The 27234-nt window shown below is 35.0% G+C and overlaps 1 protein-coding gene and 1 non-coding gene across 2 annotated transcripts; one reads left to right on the top strand and one right to left on the bottom strand.

The window, feature by feature from the left end:
• Positions 1 to 10433: 10433 nt before the first annotated feature.
• Positions 10434 to 10517, bottom strand: TRNAL-CAA (transfer RNA leucine (anticodon CAA)). The gene has a single exon. It is a non-coding gene; the product is annotated as a tRNA-Leu (tRNA).
• Positions 10518 to 12288: 1771 nt separating this feature from the next.
• LOC114180610 (uncharacterized) lies at positions 12289 to 14513 on the top strand. Its single transcript, XM_085671974.1, is given in 3 exon segments — positions 12289 to 12733; positions 12736 to 12804; positions 12871 to 14513. Coding segments are annotated over 3 exon segments (2157 nt in total).
• Positions 14514 to 27234: the final 12721 nt, after the last annotated feature.

Below are 27234 nucleotides of genomic sequence, written 5' to 3'. Positions count from 1 at the left end.
GTTTCATGAATAGAAAGCTCACCAAGTCAGAATTCTGAGAACGCTTCTCCAATCTGAAACAGGTTTAACTTCACCAATCTCGAGTGACTTTTAGGTTAGAGTTACTGTGAGAAAACATGTGCAACTTTCAGAATTAGCCACAAGAATGAATGTAGTGAAATTATTCATAGTATGCATTCATCTTTGTAGAACTTTATAGAAATGCACCACCAAAACAATACCTCTTAAGAGAAAGAAAAAAAGAAAAAGAAGAAAAAAAAAGTGTGGGGATAGCAGAAGGAGGAGGGTTAAGGTTACTGTGAGAAACCTGCCCAGCAGATTTTAGTGTTCATGTGAGAACCATTCAGTGAAAACTAACTTGTAAAGAACTATTAAATACATAATAAAGTAGTTTGCATTTGCATGTAACTCTGTGCCACCACAAGAGATAAGATTTTTCACCATTCATGGGTTATGTGCCAAAATAATCCGCTATTCCTCTATTCACACGCAAGATAAAATAAATAACTTTATCACATCTTAAAAGAGTGTAATTTAAATATAGAAACATAAAAAGATAGAGTACTCATGTTAAATTATTATTTTAAGTATGTTTTTAGTCCTTAAACTTTGGTCAAAAATTGGAATTTGTCCCTGGTACAAATTTTGATAAATTTTGGTCCCTAAACTTTAAAAATGAATGAATATAGTTCTTTTAACCCAATTACGTTGACTTTTTTCAACATGTTGAATGTATTTCGTATTAATATTGGAGTTGTTTACGCCGTTTGACACATTCTCGACTCAATATTTACTGAGAAATGCGTTCGAAACTTAAAAAAAAGTTAATAAAATTGAGTTAAAAGGACTATATTCATTCATTTTTAAAGTTTAGGGACTAAAATTTATCAAAGTTTTGGTTAAGGACGAATTCCAATTTTGAGTCAAAGTTCAGGGACTAAACACATACTTATTTATATGATCTATGATGAGATGAAGATTTTGTTACATTTAAATTATATATAATATAATATATATATGTACTATTTTTTATAAAGTTTTTAAAAAGAAAACAAAAATCTTAAATACTATGGTGATTTTAAATGTTTTTAAATTTCATGTTGGAGACAGAAATAATAAGAAAAGTATACATATTAATATATTTAAATTTTTACACTGTTTTAGATAAATTTGGTAAGATTCAATGATCTCTTCCTTGTTTCTTTAGCTTATATAACAGGTTGTGTCATAAAATTCTAAAAGATTCTACAACTATAAGAAAGTATAAAGATATTAATATTTAAAAAATTTATACTATTTTATAAATAAATTATTGGATCTTAAAACAAGTCTTTTAAAATGAAAACCCCATTTATAATATTTTATTATTAAACGTAAATTTATAGAATTACTAAATAAAATGTTATAAAATTGAATAGACCTAGTTTATAAGGTATTAATATATAGTTATTCAAAAAGAAAACAACTATAACATACATGCAAACCAATTATAGACAACATAAGTTTTTCAAAAGAACTATCCATCGACAAAATAATTACTAGAGTCTAAGGAACTATTTAGAAGCGTGTGCAAAGAATTTTCTAAGACAATTAAATCATATTAAATATAAAGCTAAGTATGAATAAAATACAGTACATCATATATATACACACACCAATTAGTGAACATTAAACTCAATTATCTAGATATATGTCATTTGATATAAAAATTTGTTTGGTTTAAGAGGGAGGAAGGCCTTCCTTTGGGGAGATACAACACCATGAGACCTAAGTCCAACCACATAAGTTATTGACATCACTTTCAACCCAAAATCTTAACACAATTGGTTTATGGGTCTTTATCCTTATATAGTGCTCTACTTTCTCATTTTTAGCCAATGTGGGACTTAGATTCACACTTAGATCCCTAACAATCTCCCTTCCAAGTGCGAGTCCCTTCTTGTGACATCACATCCTCTTTTCTCTTTAGATTAGAAAAACAACTGTCAACTCTTACAATAAATAGATAAACTTTAAAGCTAGTAAGATATAAAGTAACAATATGTACCCAAACTTTCCAATTTGACCTCGTTAAGAGCATTTTCATATATGATTATAAAATATATTGTCTTTTTCTGTTTCACATTGGTTACATCCACCACTAATTTCTCAACTGGTATAATATATATTTATAGGAAATTGTGTAAAGCCCACTTTTATTCTGCCATTTTATTTTTAAAGGTTGCCCCAAACTATTGGACCTAAGGGTTGGCCCAAAGGGGCAACAAACCCTAAGTCTGCCCTAATGCTCCATCCCCTTTCACTTTGCAGAAACAGTTCCTTCATTCCTTCATAGAGCAGCCACAAAACCTCTGCTAGGGTTTTGAAGTTCAGTCAGATCTGAGTCGGTTTGGACTCGTTTTACCACGTAAGTTGTTCACGAACCCTTAACCTTCATCCCTGGTTTAGTTCTTCGTGTTTCCTGTTAGGGCTCTGTGTAATTAATCTCGTGCCTCATATATGTTAGGGTTCCTCAGATCTTAAATCTGCTCCGGGAGTGCTCGTACTCATTCGCTTTAGTGTCGGAGTTGTGTGGCTAACCCTTTCCAGGTTAGGGAAGCTAGAACTTACTATATTTTTGGTAGAATCTGCTTATTTGATGAGTATATGATGATTGGATGGCCTGTGTGAGAATATAATTCGTTGAAAATGCCTGTTTGAACTGTTTGGATGTGTGTGGGTGGCTGTTACTCGAGAGAATAGTGGTGAGCACTGGTCTTCTCGCCCAAGCGAGCCTGCCTCGCTTAGGCGAGATTAATAGAGGCTCGCCTAGGTTTTTCCACGTGAATGGTTGCTCAGGCGACTAGTTCTATTTTTGAGCGAGTGAGCGTCTCGCTCAAGCGAGGAGGGTCTTGCCTAAGCGAGAATGCGCAAAAGTCACTATACTTGTATGTCGAGCTTTCGCCTGGGCGAAGGGGGCTCGCCTGAGCGAGACCCTTCAGCCTAAGCGAGACCCTTCAGCCTGAGCGAGGAGCTGGGCGAGAGTACGTTCTGGTTTGGCGTTTTTCCTGTTCTTGGATGTTTGGCTCTTGTTTGATTAGATTATTATATAATGGCATGAGGGGAATGAATATGCATGAGTGGGAGGGTGTGTGAGTTGTGAATGATGAACTTGAATAATACTTGGCATGTAATGAACATGAAATGGTTGGTTATGAAAAAGGCATGGTAGTGAGATGAGTTGAAATTCTATATTCATGGATGGAGTATGATGAGTTGGTATGAGTTTGATTTGGAACATGAAAGGGATTGGTTATAAAGGTCGATGTAATATATATATATATATATATATATATATATATATATATATATATATATATATATATATATATATATATATATACCCGCATGATAAATATTGCTTGGTTGTATGTATATGTTTGGTCTGTGGTCAGTGCGTAATTTCCTTGAAATCTCTAGGTGAGATTTCAGGGTCGTGCTTCAGTGGTCGGGACGTATTTCCATGACCCCTGGTAGTGAGAATTCATGATGGTGTCCAATCTATATAATTGGGTAAGGATTCAAGGTAAGGTTGCATCTTGACACTCTAAGGAGTCAGTTAGTCTCACTTAGAGCGGACTGACTCTTGTGGTGTGGGTAGCAGGAGGCCTGAAACTCATTAAGGGCTAACCTTGTGTGTGGAGGTTTGGATATATTATAACACTTGTAACACTTAGCTCGGGAGTGAGCAACTCGGGGGTCAGCAGAGATATCGACCACAAGCGCAAGCATCCGCTGAATCCGACCTAATTATACATATCCAGATGAGTCGATTTGAGTCTTAGTGTATTGATTGGAAGGTCATAACATGCTTGGAAGATGTGTGTATATTGAACTGTGAAAGTATATCTGATTGCATGATGAAAATCTTTTTGACTTTAACTTACCCTTTGCTTGTTTGAATTGCTTGTATGTTGTTCTTCTACCTTTGCGATGATCATCAATTTATTCATGGGAGCAGATGCGAGAGTTACTCGTGGTCAACAGGAGAGAGACTCCGCTGCATAGTCTACTTGGGCTGGACTTCATGTTCTTCTTAGGCTTTCTTTAGGGCTATGACCCATGTACTTGTTTGTCTTTAGATTTCTATATGATTCCAGTAAACTGTATAACTTGTTTCTTTTTTAGCATCATGGTGTGCCTTGGATTGTAAGGAGTGGTGTTTAAATTCTGAGACTGCGCTAAGATATTAGTTTAGTGTGATGCTTCCTTTAATTTCGTTTATTAAATTAAATGGGGCGTTAGAAATTGTAATTTAATAATAATAATAATAATTTAATAATAATAGTGATATTATTATTATTAGGTTATTTAGTTTAATCTAATATTTACCTATTTGTAACTTGTGATAATAATTTATAATGAGAAACATTTGAGATCGTAAAAACAATTTATAAAAAAATGTTTTCTATTTCTTTATAAATAATATTGGGTTGGTATTAAGAAGAAATGTTTTTATTAGTATAAGTTTTTTAAATAAATAATAAATATGTTTTTAAATTACTTTAATTTCACTTTTTTACAATAAATTACAATATAACACTTTAATCTTATTTTATTTCAATAACACAATTAATTTTGTAATATCCCATATAACAGTGAAATATATATATATATATATATATATATATATATATATATATATATATATATATATATATATATATATAAAATAAAGACAAAAGATTACTAGAAAAATGCAATTTAGCAACCGATATTAGTCACTAAAATGATTTAGTTGCAAATTGTGACTAAAGTAGCCATCGATTCATAGTAGTCACAAATAGCCACTAATCTAGCGACTGAATACATGTACAATAGTATTCATTACTAAAGCGACTGAAATAGTCATCGAAAACTTTTAGTCTCTAAATATTATGTTTTAACCACCAATTTAGTGATCAAAATAAATCTTATTTTGCAAAATATATTTAATATGGTAATTAGTCACCGAATATTTTTGGTCGCTTAACATTATTTAATATGTAATGTTTTAGTCACCGATCTAGCGACCGAAATAAATTTTCTTTGTAAAATATATTTAATATGGTAATTAGTCACTGCATATTTTTGGTGGCTAAAATATTATTTAATATCTAATATTTTAGCCACTGATTTAGCGATCAAAATACATTTTATTTTTGTAAAATATATTTAATATGCTAATACCCACCGAATATTCTTGGTCGCTAAAACAATATTTAATATGTAATGTTTTAGTCCCTGATTTAGCAACCGAAAGAAATATTATTTTATAAAATATATTTAATATGATAATTAGCCACCAAATATTTTCAGTCGCTAAATTATTATCCAGAATCTAATACTTTAGTCACCGATTTAGCCACCAAAGAAAGTATTATATTATAAAATATATTTAATATAGTAAGTGATCACTCAATATTTTCGATAGATAAAATATTATTTATTTAATATAAATTATAATTAATTAAATTATGTATTTTAACATTTTGTCGATACTTAAAGAAAAATAATATCCTACTTTAAAAAATCAGCACCACCACCACCATCTCTCGATATATAATATATTTGTACAATTATCTAAAAAGAAAATAATCATATTAACATAATATATACATCGAAACTTTCAAAACATAGAATTATCCCAAAATTAAACATGACAAAAGGAAATGTTATCTTATGAACTTAAACTCAGGTTCTTCATCATCCAGAGATGCATCAACTTCTACACTATCTTTTGCTCATTCCACAAAAGTGATCATTACAAACAAAGAGAGATTAAAAAAATTTCTTAGTCTCTACAAGAAATTCTTTAATTACCAAGAAAATTTACCGATGATAATAAATTTGTCGGTAAAACATTTACCAATAGAACAATAAGGGACAAATTCCATGATGACAAATCCTCTTACTAGGGGACTTCCACCAAGGTTTTTTATGAACATGTTGCTTATATGAATGTTTTACATTTTAAGGAATCGTTGGTTTAATGGGAGTTAGTCACTTTTACGTGTTTTTGAGTTTTATATTTGGTTTTATGTATAAATGCATTGTCTTTGGAAATACTTTAAATATTATTAAGAAATTACAATTTGTATATTAAGGTTATTATATTTATCTCATTGAGATAAAGTAAGGACCACTTGAAAATAGATGTGTGTAGGTCACCTTCACATAATTTTCATGCTACACATGTCATGATAAGCCAATGTACTTGGTTCTGTCAGCATTAATGATCATTGTGAGGTTTAGCTGCAATTAATGCAACTAAAACTGTTTGGGGTTTATATTCAAATGTAATCAAATTTAAGCGTCTAATGACAAATTTGAGCTTATAAAGTCTAACACATTTATAAGGATATATATATATATATATAATGAATAATTAAATATGTTAGGGCCATTATATTATTATTAGTCAAAGTATTAAAGTGATAAAAAAAATTAAATCTATGATTAAGAGCATAAATATGTCATAATATATTAAATGTGAAAATACCAGCAATATTCTAATTTGTTGAAGAGGACAAATTACAAATATTGAAATTTAAGTGAGTAATTGATAAAAGTTACATATAAGGTTGTGGTCCCCATTTGTGAGCACAATACGTACTATTCTTGTACATTTCTCTTCCTCCCCATTAAAAGGGAAGTTAAGAGGGAACCTTCAGGTGCTCTACAATTGGAATATCAGATACCATTTTTATTTGTTGTTCCCTATGATGCACGGATACGATACATGTATCCAATACGACACGTATTCGAAACGTCGATACATTTATTTTGAAGATAATAGGATATCATATGTAATATATGCAACTTGAAAAGTGTATAATTATTCTAAAAAAATATGATAAATATATTATTGTTATTCTGTTAATCCAAATTAAAATCATATATATCATAAAAGTATTAGTGTTTAATAGATTAGATACTTCATTGATATGCATTGGTAAAATATCCTAAAGTATTGATACAAATATGTGTCAGATACGGATAGGTGATCTAGATTGAAGTATCGATGCATCATAGGTTGTTCGTAATGATCAGGTACGCTTCCACATTCTATTGTTTTGGGATATTCAGAACTACTTAAATATTGTTAGGTTTATTTCTCTTTTTAAATTGATCTGTTTTGATTCATATTCTAACAATCTTTGTAAGATCCGGGAAAATTTAATAGTTATTTAATTAATTATTTAATTAAGACGGGTAATGAGAACATTTAAAGCAATAAATGTGAGAAGCTATGATGTGGAAAAGTGCTAGCTCATGTGATTGGGAGTACTTTATGGTGTGTGAGGACTTAGGTTTGAGTCCTATGTGTGCCACTTGGATGTTATCTAAATTATGTGTTTTTGTGTGTTTATATATTGAATGCGTAGTGTAATGATAAACTCCTAAAATTGTAGGAGTTATCATGAAATATGGATTGGTTAAGTGGTTATGTACTTAAATTGTTAATTGATTGGTTGTGGGTTCAATCCTTGCTAAGAACAAAACTAATTTTTCTTTTTGGCAATTTTGGGTTGCATGGTATTGAAGGGACGTAGAAACCCTAGCTGCATATTATGAAGGCAGTCTAATGGGTAAGAAACCATTCAATAGTGGTTCATGAGTAGTCATTAGTAAGGATACTTAAGGTATTTTCGTTTTAGCATTGAGCATCTTTAATTTGGGTAATAAGTGAGAGAGAAAAGGCTAGTTGGAGAGGCAAAGAGTACCACGGTGGGTGTAAGGGTCGAATACTGGGTTTTCAGAAGGGAAAACTGATTGTAAGAGGGTGGAGTGGCTGGAAAACATTGTGGACGTGCAAGAGAGGGTTAAGGAAGCTTTTTGGATTGGAGATACATCAAGAATTTGTGGTTTAGCAAGAAATTCCAGGTAAGGGGAGTTGTTTTTCGCATGCTATTAATTGTGTACATCATTTCGTGCCTTGTACGATCATATGTGTTGAATTCTCTGCTTGTTATGTACAACTTTTCACGTTTCTGGGTTCAGCCCAGAAACCGCCTGGCGGGCATGCATGTGCCGCCAGGCGGTTCGTGCAGTTATGCATGGTTTTGTTGTCTGTTTGCTTAAACCGCCTGGCAGGGATGAATATCCGCCAGGCGACGTAACAGTGTTGCGTTTCTGTGTTTGCGAGTTGAACAGGGGCGTGGGGGGTTTCTGATTGTGATTTTATTCGTTGAAATTATGAAATGGGTTGAATTGGAGTCTGATGGTGTTTGAGAATACCTTTTATAATTTGACATGGACAAAGTTGGATTATCGGAATGGGTAAAAAACTCGAATTGAGTTGTTAGGATTCATGGTGAATGAACTTAAGGGGATTATGTTAAAGGAAATGGGAACAGTAAACTAGGTGTGTGTTATTGCGTAAAATGTCTACATGGTATGGCTTGAATTCTGGAGCACTTGGCATGACTCGGGTACAGAAACCTGGAGATTTCTGGGTTCTGATACACCGCCTGGCGGCGCCTAGCTTGTCGCCAGGCAATGACGGGAACAATGGCGTAATCTGTGTTGTGCTTGTGTGGTCGTGTGGGAAGAGTTACAAGTGATATTGGGGCTTAAAGATGGGCATAGTAAGAAGTAACATATTTGGGTAAGTATGTATGGTAATGGGAAGAAATTGATGGGAGGATTATGTGATGGGTTGTTGAGAGTTGAGCTAAGTAAAGAAAGAGATTGGATAATATCAGTTAATGGATTAGGATTCAAAAGTTTAGAATTCCGCATAAATGTTGTTAAATACCCTTGGGAATTGGATTATAGATTTTAAGTGGTTGATGCCTCGTAAGCTTAAAGGTAAGTTGTGTGATTAGACAATATTGTATGCAATGAAAGGCATGGTAGTGCAGCGTGAGTTAAGCATGATGAGAGTAGACTTGATAATGTTTCTAAACTGTGATATTTGATAGAGAATTCATAAATACTGAAGAACAGTTGTACGGTACATTCTAGGGTATTCGGGAATTGCATGATTAGTCATATTGAGTGCCAAAATCAGTAGCAGGGAGTTACTGGTATGGCACCTGGCGGTCTGCTGATACCGCTAGGCGATAGAAATCACTGTAGAGGTCCCTGTACTGCGGGGCACCTGGCGGCAAGGGAGTGCTCCGCCAGGTAGTGTGTGGAATTCAGTAGCGCTGGAAGGGCGCTGGCGCCTGGCGGTGGGACGTGAACCGCTAGGCGGCCTGAACTTGTTTCGCCAGGCGGCACTAGTTGACGCGCTAGGCATTTACGTGACAGGTTGTAAGTTGTGTGTGTTGTTTTAACTAATAAAGATACCTTGCTTGGATCGGAAGATGCTGTACCATGAGCGGGGAGGTTCATGGATGGTGATTAACATGTGATGATATGAGCGGGGAGGTTCATATCTTGTTACTCTCACGTGGGGATACGAGCGAGGTAGGTTCGTATGTTCCGTGCTCACGTCTGAGAGATGCCACGTGCGGGGAGGTACGGGGCTGGTGGATCACATGTGTTGGACTACGGGCGGGCAGGTCCGTAGAGTAGGACTACGAGCGGGGAGGTTCGTAGAGGTCGGACCACGAGCGGGCAGGTTCGTGCGAGCATCATGTTCCCGAGTCCAAGGCTAACCGGTTGTGTGATTTGAAGGCTATAAAGCCTTGGGGTTAAGGTCTTGGCCAAGAACTATGTATTGTGAATAAGATTGGGGTATGCTTTATTTTGCATGTTAAATATATGTTATTTTATTTTCTCAGCTCACCCTTTCTCTTTTTGTGTGTTTGTGTTTGGCGATGATCGTGTGATTCATTACACGGGAGCAGGTGTTGAAACAGGTGGAGCTGAGGATGACCAGCTGACGGAGTGAGGGATAGCTATGGGGACTAGCGCTAGGAATATTCTCTTGTGTATTTGCTATACGTTATTATGGACATAAGTTTTGGAAACTTATAACAATTTAATGTTATGTTATGAGTATTGGCGCGTGCTTTGTAATAAAAAAATTAAATTCTCCCGCGCTGGTATTATGATCTAGATGACTTTAGTTTTAAATTATTTCTTTTATTTATTTATTTTAAGTAATATTCCTTAGGGATGTTACAATCTTCCTATGGATTCTCTCATGCATTAATTGGAAGACTCACATAAAACTAATGATGAAACAATTTACTATGTATACAACTGGCATGGCACACTAGGAATGAACAATTATCTTTCATTTTCATGCAGACAAATATGTTTTCTCTACTGTATTTATTAAATCCCTTGCATGCACACCATACTACATGAGAGTCCATGCATGACTGAAAATGGGGCTTCTACTTCTTCAACTGAGAGAACATTTTTAAGTAAATAATATTTTATAAATTAAAAAGAGTATAAAAAAGAAAACAAAGTATTATGAGCAACTGAAATTTAAAGTAAACAAATAACAAAACTGTCAGAAATGGGATTTGAACCCATTCCCTCTTTCGAAGACCAGAACTTGAGTCTGGCACCTTAGACCACTCGACCATCCTAACATTTCTGACTATTGGCATGGCTTGCCGAAAATAAAGTTATATTGATTTAGTAAAGCCAATAAGAAAGTACACGTTGATCAGAACAATTTATGAAACGACATCAAAGTCCACTTTGATTTATGAACAACTCTTTCAGCATTCTTGAAACTCCTATACCTCAAGTAAAACCAACCTTTGATTTGTTTGCCTCAGAAAATTAGATTAACTATATTGGGATTCAAATATAAAAAAAGGTGAAGGTTCAATAGCTAACACTATTATCTTTGAAACCTTGGATGGTTTTTTTTATCAGCAATAACTAATATATAAGTAAAAGAGTGAGACATTACAGATGCCTCAACCCATGTACAAAACTAAAGAAACAGAGGAGATAAAAAATGAACCTATAATACTAAATCTCCTTTTCAACATACAAACCCTCAAGCAACACCCAAATCCCGTATATGACAAAACACAAATGAGATGCATCTTATCATCTATATAGACCCAAAATATTACAAAGAATATATGTATACAATTGTATCGTAGGGTCATCTCCCACCAAGATAGATCTAACAATCTATATATAACATAAAATAAATTTGCAAAAGAATGGATGTCCAATACACCCTTACAAAACAACCTTTCCACTAGATTCAACAAGAGAAAATTTCTTCTTCACAATAGGCTGTTTATGATCATTCCAAGACATAGTTATCTCCTTTGCAATAAGTTTGACTCAAAACCTTAACACCAAAACAACACAACATAGGCAGCAGTGGATTATGGTGGCAGGGGGGCCTTGGCCCCCCAAAAATTTTTTAAATTTTTTTACAATATATATTTTTATTTTTTTAATTATAGATATTAGGTATTTTTATTTTTATTTTGTTATAAATATTAAATCAAATATTTTATTTCTTTTATAAACATAATAATTAATACTAATAAATAATAAAATATAAAATCAAATGTAATAAAGAATAAAGATTAAAAAGATTTATCAAGATATTTTTTGTTATTTGTTTTCATTATAGGTTGTGTTCTTCATAAATTGTTCTCACATTTCATTCTCATATGTTTTCTTTTGTTTTTGAAAAGAAAAAGATCTATTATTTTTTCTCTTATTTCTCCTTTATTCTCTTCCATCCTCGAGGAAGAAAAGAAGAAGGTAATTCTTTCATCTCACTTGATAGTGAAATATTAGTTCAATAATTTATTTAATGAGCCTCTTTTATATGTTTCTGAAGAGAAAAAAGATCAATTATTTTTGCTTTCATCTCTAAACTGTTCTCTTCCATCCTAAAGAAATAAAGAAGGTAATTCTCTTTTGTCTCACTTGATAGTGAAATATTAGTTTAATAGTTTATTTAATGAGCCTCTTTTATATTAGTTTTTTATTTTATCAACATAGAAGAAAAAATGATTGTACTGTGTGTTTTTTATAATTGAATTTTAAGTGTGGTTTGATTATCACCGAATTTTCTTTTGGTATTTATGTCTCTCAATTTTTTATTAGATTATGATAAATAATTTTTTAGTATTATTTTTTTTTAAAATAGGTATATTGATGAAGAATAAAAGAATAGATTCATTTTTTAAAAGTGATAAGAGGGAAGCTACCCGTGAAGATGAAAACAGGACAAATTCAACTCTTCCAGATATTCTAAAGCATGATACTAATGTTCCAATTGTTCAATCAGAGGAGCCCCCTTTTAAGTTTCAAAAAATTATAGGTGAGGAGTTTCATATTAATTCTTTGGAACGTGATCTAGAAAAAACGTCTTCAAATATGGGAATATCCAATGAGTCAAAGAATGAGATTCGAAGAGCTTATTTAAAATGGGGTCCATATCAAATGCAACCTGAAAATTATCGTTATGCTAAGGAAAAACATCCAAGGAGATTTCAATCTAGTTGGTTTAAAATGTTTCCTTCTTGGCTAGAGTATTCCCTGACTAATGATGAAGCTTATTGTTTGGCATGTTATCTATTTAGTTCAAAGCCAGATGGTCATTTTAGGTCAGATGTGTTTACTAAACAAGGTTTTAGATCATGGAGAAAGGTTAATGCAGGAAAAAGATGTGCAGTTCTCAACCACATTGGAGATAGTCCTTGCTCACCGCATAACAATGCAATGAAAGCTTGTGAAGACTTGTTGAATCAATCTTTGCACATTAATAACATTATAAATATTCAAAGTTCAGAACAAGTCTGCAAGAATCGTTTACGACTCAAATTCGTTGGCTAGCATTTCAAGCTTGTGCATTTAGAGGCCACGAGGAAACACCAGAGTCAAGTAATAGAGGTAACTTTCTTGAAATGATTAAACTTCTAGCATCATATAATGATAAAGTGGCACAAGTTGTGTTAGAAAATGCTTCGTATAATGCTAAGTATACTTCTCATCATATTCAGAAAGAAATCTTGCACATTTTCTCTAGAAAAGTAAGAAGTCACATTCGAGAAGAAATTGGAGATTCTAAATTTTGCATAATTGTTGATGAACCACGTGATGAATCTAAAAGAGAGCAAATGGCTATTCTTTTGAGATTCGTAGATAAGGATGGTAATATAAAAGAACAATTTTTTGATATTGTGCATGTTAAGGATACAACAACTGCCACTCTAAAAAAAGAATTGAGTGTCATTATCTCTAGGCATAATCTTGATGTTTCCAATATCCGCGGTCAAGGGTATGATGGTGCTAGTAATATGAGGGGAGAATGAAATGGGTTAAAAGCATTATTTCTCAATGATAATCCTTATGCTTATTATGTGCATTGTTTTGCTCACAGACTACAACTTGCTTTGGTGGCTGCTTCAAGAGAGGTCTTTCCAGTTCATCATTTTTTTTCAAATTTGGCTTTTATTATAAATGTTGTGTGTTCCTCTAGTAAACGTCATGATGAGTTACAAGCTATTGAATTAGATGGAATAACTCTATTGTTAGAAATGGGTGAACTTGAAACTGATAAAGGAAAAAATCAAATTGGCACTTTAAAACGAGTTGGTGATACTCGTTGGAGCTCGCATTTTTATTCCATTTGTAGTATGATGAAGATATATAATTCATCTTGTCTGGTTCTTCAAAAAATTATTGTTGATGGATCAACTTATTCTCAAAGGGGTGATGTTGATGCTGCATTGAATATGTTATCTTCATTTGAGTTCATATTAATTTTACACATGATGAAAGACATTATGGGAATTACTGACGGTCTTTGCCAAGCTTTGCAGAAAGAATCTCAAGATATACTGAATGCTTTGCATTTGATTTGTTTTACTAAAATTTTGATTCAAAAGTTGAGGGAGGATGGTTGGCAAAATCTATTGAAAGGTGTGGTATTCTTTTGTGAACAACATGACATTGATATTCCTGATTTTAATTCTACTTATGTTGCAAGTCATGGTTATTCTCGACATCAAAAAGATCATGTCACTATGGAACATCATTTTAGGGTGAATATATTTCTTGTTAGAGTGGACAAGCAGTTGCAAGAATTAAATGACAAGTTTAGTGAGCAAACAATGGAACTTTTAACTCTAAGCAATGCTTTAGTTCCTAAGGATGCTTATAAAGCTTTTAACATTAAGGATATATGCACTCTTGTGAACAAATATTATCCTTTAGATTTTAGTGAGCAAGAGAAGATTAGTTTAAAATTTCAACTTCAACATTTTATTATTGATGCTCCTAACCATCCAAATTTGAAGAATTTATCAACCATGCTTGAATTATGTCAATCTTTGGCGAGAACAGGAAAGTCAAGGACATTCTACTTGATTGATCGTTTAATTCATCTTAGTTTAACTTTTCCTATCTCTACAACTACAACGGAAAGATCATTTTCTGCAATGAAGATTATCAAAACAAGATTGCAGAATAAAATGGAAGATGAATTTCTTGTCGACAATATGATTATTTATATTGAAAAAGAAATAGTTGAAAATTTTAGTTCTGATTCAATTATTGATGAGTTAAGGGATCTGAAGGAACGAAGGACAATCTTTTAGATATTTGTGATTTCTTTTTTAGTTATCGTTATACTAAGTTATGTATTCATTTTTATTGTATTAGTGACAATAATGAAATGTATAAATTTTGGATGTATTATTTGGACTCCCCCAACAATGTTGGTCAAGATCCGCCATTGTCTTGAACTATATGTCTACTACAACATAAAAAGCATATTGATCTACTGTAACACTTACCCCAATTCCATTTCCACACCATTCATTCCTTGCCCATAACAAAATACTCCCTTGTGGTTAGTCCACAGTTAAGTCATGTTGTGTAAAGTTTTTTTTTGCTCTAAAGACCCCCCCACAAGTAGTACTTTTCTTGAAATCCTGTAAAACAAGAAATTCAATAGAATCACTATAAAATTTTGTTTTATGAACAATAAATTTGGACAGTGCCACTGAAAAGAGTTCCATGAAATATAAATATGACTCACTTCGGCATTGGATAGGGAGTAATGCAGAAGGAAAAATTAGAAGATCTGTAGTTTCAACCACAACACTTATGGCGAGGTCACCGTACATCATGTGATCAACCAGCTTGTCATAGGATCAAAACTGCAAAACCAAGAAAGATTTAATAGTTAATACTGAATGAAAGATTCTTTGTGTGATTCCATCACAAGTATATCACAAGGTGATGAAAGATTGACCCCAACAGAGGATGGAGGCACATGCTTAAGAAGACTAAGCATGTTTAGAAAGGAAGTTCACTAATCCTTCATCTCTTTCATTTGTGTTTTTTATTTTTGATTCCCTAAGTTGACTTAGTTGAATCAACTTTAGTTGACTTGCTGACCTTTGACTAGGTTTGACTTGTTGATTATAGTTGACATGACTTAAGCCAACATCTTAATCTATGTTTATTTGCTTTGTAGGTTAATTAGGAGTAAGAAAGCAATGCTAGGTGGCGCATGGTGATTGGGGAGCATAAATGATGTGGACGAGAGAGTAAAGCAAAGGCATAAAGCATAAAGTAAAAGGCATAAAACAAATGTACCTATGTACCTTTGGTCTCCTTTGTTTTTGGCACACTTTGGCCACTTTTTGGAGATATATGAGACACATTCTTTGTCTCCTTTTGTGTTAGAACGAAATTAGCCTTGCACACACCATAGTTGGCTCTTTTGTCTCTCATTTTTGTAACCTTATTTGACCTAGTTTCTAGAAGCTAGAGTTAGGTTTTTGTAGAGACATCCTTAGGTATATTTTATTTGCTTAGAGGCCCCTAAACTCTTCTATATAAGGGGTGCTCCTAGACATGTAAAAGGGTTGAACATTTTGAAGTAAAAATACTCTTGTGTCTCAACCATTTGTGAGAGTTTCCTCCCTAGGGAGTGAATACTTTTAAGCCTTATCTTGCATAGCAAGTGGCGGCACACATCTACTCATCTTCAAGGTTGCCATGGCCTCTAGCCTAGCCTTGTAGTGGCATGCTTCTCACAGTTTTACCATTTCTTTCCTTTCGATTTTATTGTTTCTTCTTCCTTTAATTGTTCTTGGTTTTCTATGGTTTATGTGCTTTCCATTTCCTTTTTGTTTGAATCAATCCATGATCTTCTTCTCTTAAGCTTTTTGAAAGGAACCTTCAGATCTAGATAGTTTGCTATCTTAATGTCCAGTGGGGATTTCACTTAGCTTTCTTAATCAACTCACACCATATTCAATAATCTTAAGAGGAAACAAGATAATCCTTCATCATTTGGTATCTAGAGCCTAGGTTATCTTGAATATGTTGTTTTTCATGTGCTAACCTTGTCTTGTTGTAGCTATCTTGGTATGGTTCAAATCCACTTCCATGACACACAAAAATAGTGCTGGCAGAAAAATGTGAAAATTTTAAAACATTAAACTGCACCAGCTCAGCGGTCCAAAAGTTACGTTTTTGGTGTCAAAAGAAAGCTCTTTGAGTCTAGTTTCTAGAAAAAAAAGAACCAACGCATTTGGAGTTCTGTGGAGAAAGTTATGATCAAATTAGTGAGCAAAGGTCAGATCTGCCAAGCATACGTGAATCAGCGTTTTCAGGTTCTTTTGTGGAAGTTTGGCTACGGTTTTTGCACCTATTTAAGCTCCTAAATGTGGTTGGATAACATGTCTTTGGATGCTTAGTCTTTGAGCCTCAAATCCATGAGTTTAAATGCATGATAGCTACATGTTTGTGTCTTTGTGTATGTCATGTTGAGTCTTTAAATGTGCTTAACTTTTGCTTGAGTCATATGTCATATGTTAACTTGAAGTTTTCTTGTTCTTGTTTTTCCAAGTATTTGAATCTTGCATTGACTTTATGTCTTGCTTGATGTATGCTCCATGAAATTGATTTTGGCCTAAAACTTGAGGAACTAAGTGTCCAAGCCACCTAAAACTCTTTCTCACCATTTTATGAAACTAGTTGTGGAAAGAAGAAAATTTTGCACCAATTTTTGCCTAAAAACTGAGAGCAGCCTTGCTCCTTGGTGAACTAAAAGTGTGTTTTTGACTAGGTGTTATGCTACTAGTTTTTCATACTTGAGAATTGGGTGATATTAGCTAATTAGTTCCATGCTTTAACTTGGTTATGATCTTTCTTGGTGTATGCATGATTTAAGACTTGAAAATGCTTGTCAAGTGCTTTCCATAGAGTCTTTAAAATGTGCTTTTCTTGTTTTAGTCTTGTTAAAAGTTTTGTCTCAAACTTTTCTTCTTTAGAGTTTAACTTTTCTTGTTTTTGTGCTTTTCTTGCTTGTCACTAGGTGTTCTTTATTTTGTCTTAGTAGTTTTCTTTTATTGAAACTCTTGGGATGTTGTGGCCAAATCACTTGTCTTGCATTTGAAAGGTTTTGAACAAGTTTTTAAAAGTGTTTGCTTTAGTCCTTTGGTGGATTTTGAGTGCTAGCCTTGCCTTGTTACTTTGGGAGAGTGATCTAAACACTTGGGTTACATTTTGGGTTGGATTTGGTCTCGGTTTTCATGTTGTCTAACCTCTAATCCATTTATTTTGTCTTGCATTTGAGTGTTTTTGTTGTAGGAATCATGGCAAGTTCATCAAATGCACTTACACCAAACAAAAACAATGCATTGATGAGATTGCTTCGGGATTTGGAGTTTTCTAGGAAGGTGGCCTTTGAACAATTGAGAAAAGACAAGGAGCAAAGTGACCTAAGAATCCAAGAGCACATTCAAAGGCTTGAAGCTAGGGAGAAAGAAAGAGAGCCTAGGAAAAGAGGGCATTCTAGGCGCAACCCATCACAAGAGAAGCAAACTCCAAAGATTCCTAAGTTCTATGGTGGAAGTGATCCCAAAATCTTCCTTGATTGGGAAGCTATAGTTGATCAAATTTTCATTGAAAATCATGTAAAGTATCAAGCACAAGTTGATCTAGTAGTTTTAGGATTTTTGGAGTATGCCAATACTTGGTGGCATAAAGTTTGTAAGAATTATGACCAAGGGCCACCCGCGGCTTCTTGGATGGACATTAAAACTCTTATGCGCACTAGATTTGTTCCTCCCTCCTATAGGAAGGAACTTCTTTTGAAGCTCCAAAGGCTTCACCAAGGTCCTATGAGTGTGAGTGAATACTTTAAAGAATTAGAGTCTCAAATGCGTAGGGTTGAAATAAAAGAAACAAACAAAGAGAAAATAAAAAGATTTGTGAGTGGTCTTAGAAGAGACATAAAAGACCAATTAGAGTTGTATGAGTACTCCACTCTTGAAAATGTTTTCACACTTGTCCTTGGGATTGAAATTCAATTGAAAAGAAAAAGAAGGGCAAAGAATAGTTACTCACCCAACCACTACTCTAGTCACTCATGGAAGGGAAATGATAAAAAGAAACATGATAAATTCCCTTCTAACTCTCATCAAGAACCACCAAGTAAAAGTAAGTCACCAAGTGATCACATTCACCATTCCATTTCTCAAAGATCAAGTTCCATTAAATGTTTTAAATGTTTGGGTTATAATCACATTGCTTTAAATTGTCCTACCAGAAGAACCATGGCCTTAAACCTTAAAAAAGAAGTAGAGAGTAAACATTCTTCTCCCCCTTCCCCCAAAGTACTTCTTCCCACAGTTCTTCTTCATGTGAAAGGATTAAACCCCTTGAAGTTGGATTGTTAATGATAAGGCACCAATTAAGACAAGTTTCCAAGGAACTTGACCCTTTTCAAAGACAAAACCTTTTTCATTCAAGGTGTCATATCAATGACAAACTATGTCCCCTCCTTATAGATAATGGAAGTTGTGTAAATGTGGCTAGCACAAGGGTTGTGGAAAAACTTGGCTTGAAAACTATCCCTCATGCCAAGCCCTACAAGCTATCATGGCTTAAAAAAGAAGACATTAAAGTAACTCAACAAGTCCTCATTAACTTTTCAATTGGAAATTTTAAAGATGAGGTGTTATGTGATGTTGTGCCTATGGAAGCAACACATATTTTGCTAGGTAGGCCATGACAATTTGATAGAAAATTCTTATATGATGGCCATGCTAACACCTATGCTTTCTCCTTCCAAGGCAAGAAGTTTACACTCCTACCTCTCTCACCCAATCAAGCAAATGAGGACCAAAATAAAGTGAAAGATAAGAGAAAAAATGAAAATAAAAAAGAGCAAGTTACCTCCAAAGTGTTACTTGCCTCCAAAAAAATATTTCCAAAGCAAGATGGACATCACCATTCTTCCTTCTCTTGCAAGGCTCAAAAGGAAGACCCAATGCGCAAGCATGAGAGGAAGAATGGTCTAGAAAAGAGGAATGGCCTAACCAAAGCTAGGGGTAGTACCCTTAGAAAGGATGGAACAAGAGCTCATAAAAGGGAGGCACAAAACCTCCCCCAAATCAAGTCAAGCTCCATCTATAAAGGCTTAAAGAATTTGTGGTCAAATTCTCAAAGAAGGGGAGGATGATGAAAGATTGACCCCAACCAAGGATGGAGGCACATGATTAAGAAGACTAAGCATGCTTAGAAAGGAAGTTAACTAATCCTTCATCCCTTTCATTTGTGTTTGTTATTTTTGATTCCCTAAGTTGACTTAGTTGAATCAACTTTAGTTGACTTGCTGACCTTTGACTAGGTTTGACTTGTTGACTTGACTTAAGTCAACATCCTAATCTATGTTTATTTGCTTTGTATGTTAATTAGGAGTAAGAAAGCAATGCTAGGTGGCGCATGGTGATTGGGGAGCATAAATGATGTGGACAAGAGAGTAAAGCAAAGGCATAAAGCATAAAGTAAAAGGCATAAAACAAATGTACCTATGTACCTTTGGTCTCCTTTGTTTTTGGCACACTTTGGCCACTTTTTGGAGACATATGAGACACATTCTTTGTCTCCTTTTGTGCTAGAACGAAATTAGTTGCTCTTTTGTCTCTCATTTTTGTAACCTTATTTGACCTAGTTTCTAGAAGCTAGAGTTAGGTTTTTGTAGAGACATCCTTAGGTATCTTTTATTTGCTTAGAGGCCCTTAAACTCTTCTATATAAGGGGTGCTCCTAGACATGTAAAAGGGTTGAACATTTTGAAGTAAAAACACTCTTGTGTCTCAACCATTTGTGAGAGTTTCCTCCCTAGGGAATGAATACTTTTAAGCCTTATCTTGCATAGCAAGTGGCAGCACACATCCACTAATCTTCAAGGTTGTCATGGCTTCTAGCCTACCCTTGTAGTGTCGTGCTTCTCACATTTTTACCATTTCTTTCGTTTCCATTTTATGTTTTCTTCTTCCTTTAATTGTTCTTGGTTTTCTATGATTTATGTGCTTTTCGTTTCCTTTTTGTTTGAATCAATCCATCATCTTCTTCTCTTAAGCTTTTTGAAAGGAACCTTCATATCTAGATAGCTTGCTATCTTAATGTCCATTGGGGATTTCACTTAGCTTTCCTAATCAACTCACACCATATTCAATAATCTTAAGAGGAAACAAGATAATCCTTCATCACAAGGGATGAGTTGGAAACAACCATGAAGGAGAATGGTGTGGGTGACGAGGCCATAATTAGTGAAATTATATCTAAAGTTGACACTAATAATGTAAGCCCATAGTTAAAGATACATCCATTAACCAATCATGTGATGACTCGCAAACAATACACTAAGACTCAAGACATGACTTATCTAGATACATCTAATTAGTCGGATTCAGCGGATGCTTGCACTTGTGGTGGCCTTTACTGCTCTACCGAGCTAATTGTTACAATGTTTCATCCCCCACGCATAAGGTTAGCCTTAAAGTATTCTAGGCCTCCTGCTACTCTCACCACTTGAGTCAGTACGCTCTACGTGAGACTAACTGACTCTTTAGAGTGTCAGGATGTAATCCTTACCTTGAATCCTTACTAAATTACATAATGAGGCACCACCACGAAACTCCCACTAACAGGGGTCATGGAATTACGCCCTGACCAATGAGGCACCACCACACAACCAACGTGGAATTATGTCCTGACCAATGAGGCACCACCATGAGATCTCACATAGAGTTCCATGGAATTACGCCTTGACCAATGAGGCACCACTATGAAACTATTGTGGAATTACGTCCTGACCACACCAACATCATGTTCCATCAATTAATATAACATTATTGCTTATACCAATTCCATGTCACATTTATAACCAACCATCACATACTCACAACACGCCAAGATCATGCCAAACTCATCATTCACAACCCATTAACCATTTTACTCATCCATATTCATTGCTTTAACATAGCAATCCAACTTAACAACACATTATGCAAACGATTTTGGGATTTTAGAAATAAAACTGCAGCTTGATTAAAGCTCAAAAAATTTTGTATTTATATTCAAATTAAATGTGATTGAATTAAGAACCAAATGAAACAAGAACCAAGTTAATTGAATAACTATAAAGAAAGTTGTGCACCAAACAAGCAACAAAGGTCAATGTTGTGAACAACAAACTACAGTGATCTTGCGATAAAAATTGCTCTCACTATAGAGCTTCGATTCAAGCTCAGACTGCCAAAGTGAAGAACTATGTGTGAAGGACCAGTTCTTAAAATACCAGCTCGATCCAACGGTTAACGAAGTAGGAACCTTCATTTTACGAAAAGTGTGTACTATTGTCAACAACCAAACTACAGTTACCTTGCGATAAAAACTGCTCTCACTACAGAGCTCCGATTCAAGATCCGACCGATCAAAGTCAAGAATTATGTGTTAAAGATCAACTGTTAAAGTATCAGCTCGATCCAACGGTTAATGAAATAGTAACCTTCAGTTTACGAAAAGTTTGCAGTGTAGAAAACAATATAGTGCTACAGCAATCAAACATACTCATTCTAGATCGAAGATAAGTACACTGTATTTCAAAGAAAAGGGAGTTCTAGTTTCCCTACCTGGAAAATGCTAACTCAAGTGAATGAGATCCATAGCGAACTAACACCTAAAGCGGAAGCATACAACAGAATTGAAAACAATAAGGGATGAACGAAAATGAGCTATGATAGAGACTAGCGTGAAACTAAAGCTTGAAGAAAAGAAGGGAACGTAGAGAGCTCAACTAGCTGGAGGAAATTGTTCAACGGAGAGGAAAAATAGGGGAGCTCACTCAAAACCCTAGCTGAGCTTTTGAAAATAGTTGAAGGAGAGTGTAAAGTGGCTGTTAGCAAAGTAAGAGCTGAATGAGAGTGTTTTGGCTGCTTTAGGGTCTTTGGCACCCTATGGGCCAGTCTTTAGGCCCAATTGATTTACGGTGGGCCTTTAAAATAAGGGCAAAAAATAAAGAGGGCCTTACATTTTACCCAATAACAAAAATTTTTTACCTCGAAAATTCGCCAATGGGATAGGAAGAAAACTATGTTTTCCTCATTTTCTCCGACAACTACCACTTAGACATGACTGATACAATGACTCCAACACCCATAGTCACTGGAAACTTTGCCTCTGTGCTAAGGGATATATGTTCAACTGAGTAGATTGGTTTAGTCCCTACACTCGAAGTAACTTGCAACCTGCAACCTTAAAATTGGAATGCTCCTACATACCTGCCCAACCAACTTGTATCTGATATACTGACTCGCCTACCATATGCTCTCCACTACCTCTTGTAGGTGTTTATCCAAGTCTCATATGACTTCAAGTCTTAAACTAAAGCATGTAGTTATCACTTCACATCACCTTGTCCTCACCTTTAAATGTCACCCCACTAACTTGATCACTCTTGAGTTCTAGCCTACTGCCCCACCATCAACACTTTTATGTATGATGACACTCATACATCTTGCTTCCTCTGCTACTTCAACCAAGGAAACAAAGTTCACTACAAAGTTGTTCCATTTCCAATTTAAAATCTTTAATTGTTTCCTTCAGCATATCGTTTTGGCATCCTATCTTCATCTTTAATCCCTTAATTTGAAACCATCATTCCACAAAAACCTCAGAATCATAACTTTCCTTGACTTCAAGCCTCTAGTTTGATTTGTACCAATCAACTCTACGATACACCTCAAACTAAGATTGCCTGATCGAGCTTTTTCCCCAACCTTTTTGGGAAACTCACTCGTCCTAGTCAAATGACTAGACCAATGAAATCTCTTCACATCTCCTCCTCCCCACTTAGACACTTACTTCTCCACCAACTCTTACTCTCACCTTGTCAAACTCAGATCTTGAATTCTCTTCTAGAAATAAGCACCTACTCGTACTTCCTTACTTCTAGGTTGGTACCCTAACTAGAAAACATAATTCAACAATCTCCTATTTCTTTGGTCCAACTTCCTCTATCCAACTCTACACTTTCAACTCTAAATGATCATGAAACACTCTTAACCGATACTTACAGGAACAAAACCTTTGATGCTTTTTAAAAAAAAAATTGGTCTTCATAGTAACCACTAGGTCATGAGTAAGATAGTTCTTCTCACGCACCTCTTACCATTCATAAGCATCACTTGCCACAAATCTGCTGTACTACTCTGATCCACACACAAAGTCATTTATTTGTTTACCCAAAATGATGCTCCTTTCATGTCTGTCGTGATAAGGAAGTAATCGTCACTGAGAAACCTTCCTCCCAAAACTTCTATGGAACTTGCATAACCCTTTGAACTCTCCTTTTTATAGTCGTAACATCCCATCATATCCACTTCTTTCAAACCATATGTCCTACTAGTCACTCCAACCTTTGGCAATACTCTTCTTGAACCTTTTGAAGACTCTCTTCGCAATTGGAAAACTTGTCACTAAACCTTGATGATACTATTAACCTGTTTGAAATTCCTTGCCTTCATCATGTTTCCATTCTTTAAAACCATAGGCCCGAAAAGCCAATCCTCCTTTATCCAACGTTTACCCTTGAACAGCCTATCCTACCACTACCTCTCCCCTAAGATTCACCAAACTTGTAGTCATCTTTGTGATTATACTTTAGTATAAGCCACTACTTCTCTAACATCTTCTCTACTTCCGTATTCACTTCAAACTCACAGTAGGAACATCTAATTAGGAACTATTGACACAAGTTCTTCTTCAGACACCAATGCAAAAGTGAACTCCACCACACCAAGGTCAAAATTCTAGTACTTACTTCAGAACACGTCTATAAACTCTTCTACCACTGAGATCCTTTGCGTCTATTATTCACTTTCCTTTGTCAGATGACTTTGATTCATGCGAAACTCTGCCCCACTATTTATCTTGATCCATACTTCTTATGTAACCACTGCCTTATCTCTTTTAATCAAAGAACATCACCTCATTGGTTGTCCAAGTCATTGAAATGAGATTGAGAAAAAAACAAATTCACCCTTGAGACGATGTCCCAACCTTGCAAAGGAAACTATTCAAATTAGGTTTGAATTTAAATACTTTGATCAGCATGAAAGCACCACACACCCAAGCGAATCATCACTTGGCCGCAATTGTAGCAAAAACCACTAATCTCAACCTCAGCTCCTTCTTGCAGATAACCATGACTCCCTTACCATACTGGCGACATCAGGGAGTATACGACTCTAAGCGAGATCAAAACCCATAATCTAATCACCGCCTTTGTAACATGCATCTTTTGAATTAGATCATCTATGCTAACTGTTTTAGTACCAACCATCACAAACACTCTCGTAGCTACTCAAACTTTTGTTTTCCTTTGCTCTTTCGTTGTGTTGTGACATTACTAACTACCCTTCCCTACAAGAACAAACTTAACTATGTGCTTCTTCTTTTGGTACTTGAATCCATCCATCTCATATCCAAGGTCAAACCTTTCCCTTTTGCGAGCCACTTTACTTAGAACATCCCTTCTACTCTTAACATGGGTAATTGCTATCGCTGAGAAGATCCAACTACTTCTTACTGATTTTGAGCTGGTATATAACCCCTAATATACTTCCTCCTCCTATAACATCATCATACTTGATTGATCTTCAAAGCTTTACCTCCTATAAACTTTTAACTACATATATGCTTTCCTTATACACTTCATGGCCTCTACACCTAACCTCAAACCTTCCATAATATTCCGCTTCAAACCTCAGACATTGTCAAGATGCAAGGCCAAGTTGATTCCTCAAACCTTTCTATATGAGTACGCACTGGTACCTCCTCATATACTAATCTCTAAACTCAACTCTTCTTGCAAAACTTGTGGTATATGATCTTAGAACTTGATCTTGTATCTCTCTCAACCCAAAGCGTTGTTTCTTAACTTTCAAAATCATTTCTCAGCCCTCTAAACCAAGACTCAACTTTCAACATCTTCGCACCTTTGAGACAAGAGATTGTCTCATAGGCTCTACAAATCCTGGTAAGGGTGAGTAGGTCAGGTTGAGCTTGAATCTGCATTCCCTCATCCTTAGACTCCAGACACCAAGCACAGAGGTGTAACAGGGCAAACTAGAACACATAAGACAACACTGCATCACCTACAGACAACAAAACCTTTTTTTTGTCACCCTCCCTTCCCCAAACCATTAGAATTAAGAAAGGAAAAACAACCTTTGATCTAGTCATGAGTGTGCACCCTCATCACTTTATCAAGACTTTTTCTGTTCTTAAAACTTTTGATTTCACTGACAAACTCGACTAGACTTGAAAACTTACGCACGCGAGGCATAATAAACCCACAACCTTAGGTCATCCTAAGAACGAACTGCTCTGATACCATTAATGTAATGTCCCATTTAAGTAATAAAATAATTAAATGAAAACATTACACAAAATAATATAAGAAGTTGAGTCAAGGAGTATAACGTCACTCCTTACAAATATCCAAGGTACTAAAAAATGAGATATTGAAGCACACCATGATGCCAACACAAAATAAAGTTTAATGGTCAACAATATTTAAAATAATTGCCCAAGAGGCAGACAAATACATGGGCTACAACCCTAAAGAAAACTCAGACAAGCAGGATATGATCCAAGATGAACTACGCAGCAGAATCTCTATTACCCTGTTGACCACGAGGAGTTCTCGCATCTGCTCACATCAATAAATTGATAATCATCACAAAAAGAGAAAACCATACATAGAACATACAAAGAAGCATAAAGGGTAAGCTAGCGTAAAAAAATGTTTTATCATACAATTAACACATTTTCATAGTTAAAGATACATGCATTAACCAATCATGTGATGACTCGCAAACAGTACACTAAGACTTAAGAGACGACTTATCCAGATACATATAATTAGTCAGATTCAGCGAATGCTTGCACTTGTGGTGGCCTTTATTGCTCTACCGAGCTAATTGTTATAATGTTTCATCCCCCACGCACAAGGTTAGCCTTACTATGTTCCAGGCCTCCTGCTACTCTCACCACTTGAGTCAGTACGATCTATGTAAGACTAACTGACTCTTTAGAGTGCAGGATGCAATCCTTGCCTAGAATCCTTACTAAATTATATAATGAGGCACCACCACGAAACTCCCACTAACAGAGGTCATGGAATTACACCCTGACCAATGAGGCACCACCACGCAACCAATGTGGAATTATATCCTGACCAATGAGGCACCACCATGAGATCTCACCTAGAGTTCTATAGAATTACGCCTTGACCAATGAGGCACCACTACGAAACTATCGTGGAATTACATCCTGACCACACCAACATCATGTTCCATCAATCAATATAACATTATTGCTCATACCAATTCCATGTCACTTTTATAACCAACCATCACATACTCATTACACGCCAAGATCATGCCAAAGTCAGCATTCACAACCCATAAACCATTTTACTCATGCATATTCACTCATCTCATGCTGTAACATAGCAATCCAACTTAACAACACATTATGCAAACAATTTTGGGATTTTAAAAATAAAACTGCAGCTTGTGTAAAGCTCTAAATTTTTTTTATTTATATTCAAATTAAATGTGATTGAATCAAGAACCAAATGAAATAAGAACCAACTTAATTCAAAAACTATAATGAAAGTTATGCACCAAAGAAGCAACAAAGCTCTATGCTGTCAACAACAAAACTACAATGATCTTGTGATAAAAACTGGTCTTGCGACAAAGCTCCAGTTCAAGATCGGACTGCCAAAGTCAAGAACTATGTGTTAAGGATCAACTATTACAATATCAGCTCGATCCAACGGTTAATGAAGTAGGAACCTTCATTTTATGAAAAGTGTGTAGTGTTGTCAACAACCAAACTACAGTGACCTTGCGATAAAAACTGCTCTCACTACAAAGCTCCGATTCAAGATTTGACCGGTCAAAGTCAAGAATTATGTGTTAAGGATCAACTGTTAAAA

The sequence above is a fragment of the Vigna unguiculata genome, chromosome 4 (assembly GCF_037176805.1).
Source record: "Vigna unguiculata cultivar grain cowpea cultivar isolate G323 ecotype 2 chromosome 4, ASM3717680v1, whole genome shotgun sequence".
NCBI classification, from domain to species: Eukaryota; Viridiplantae; Streptophyta; class Magnoliopsida; order Fabales; family Fabaceae; genus Vigna; species Vigna unguiculata.
Note: the sequence above shows the minus strand (reverse complement) of the source record. Positions and strands in the feature narration are given on the sequence as shown.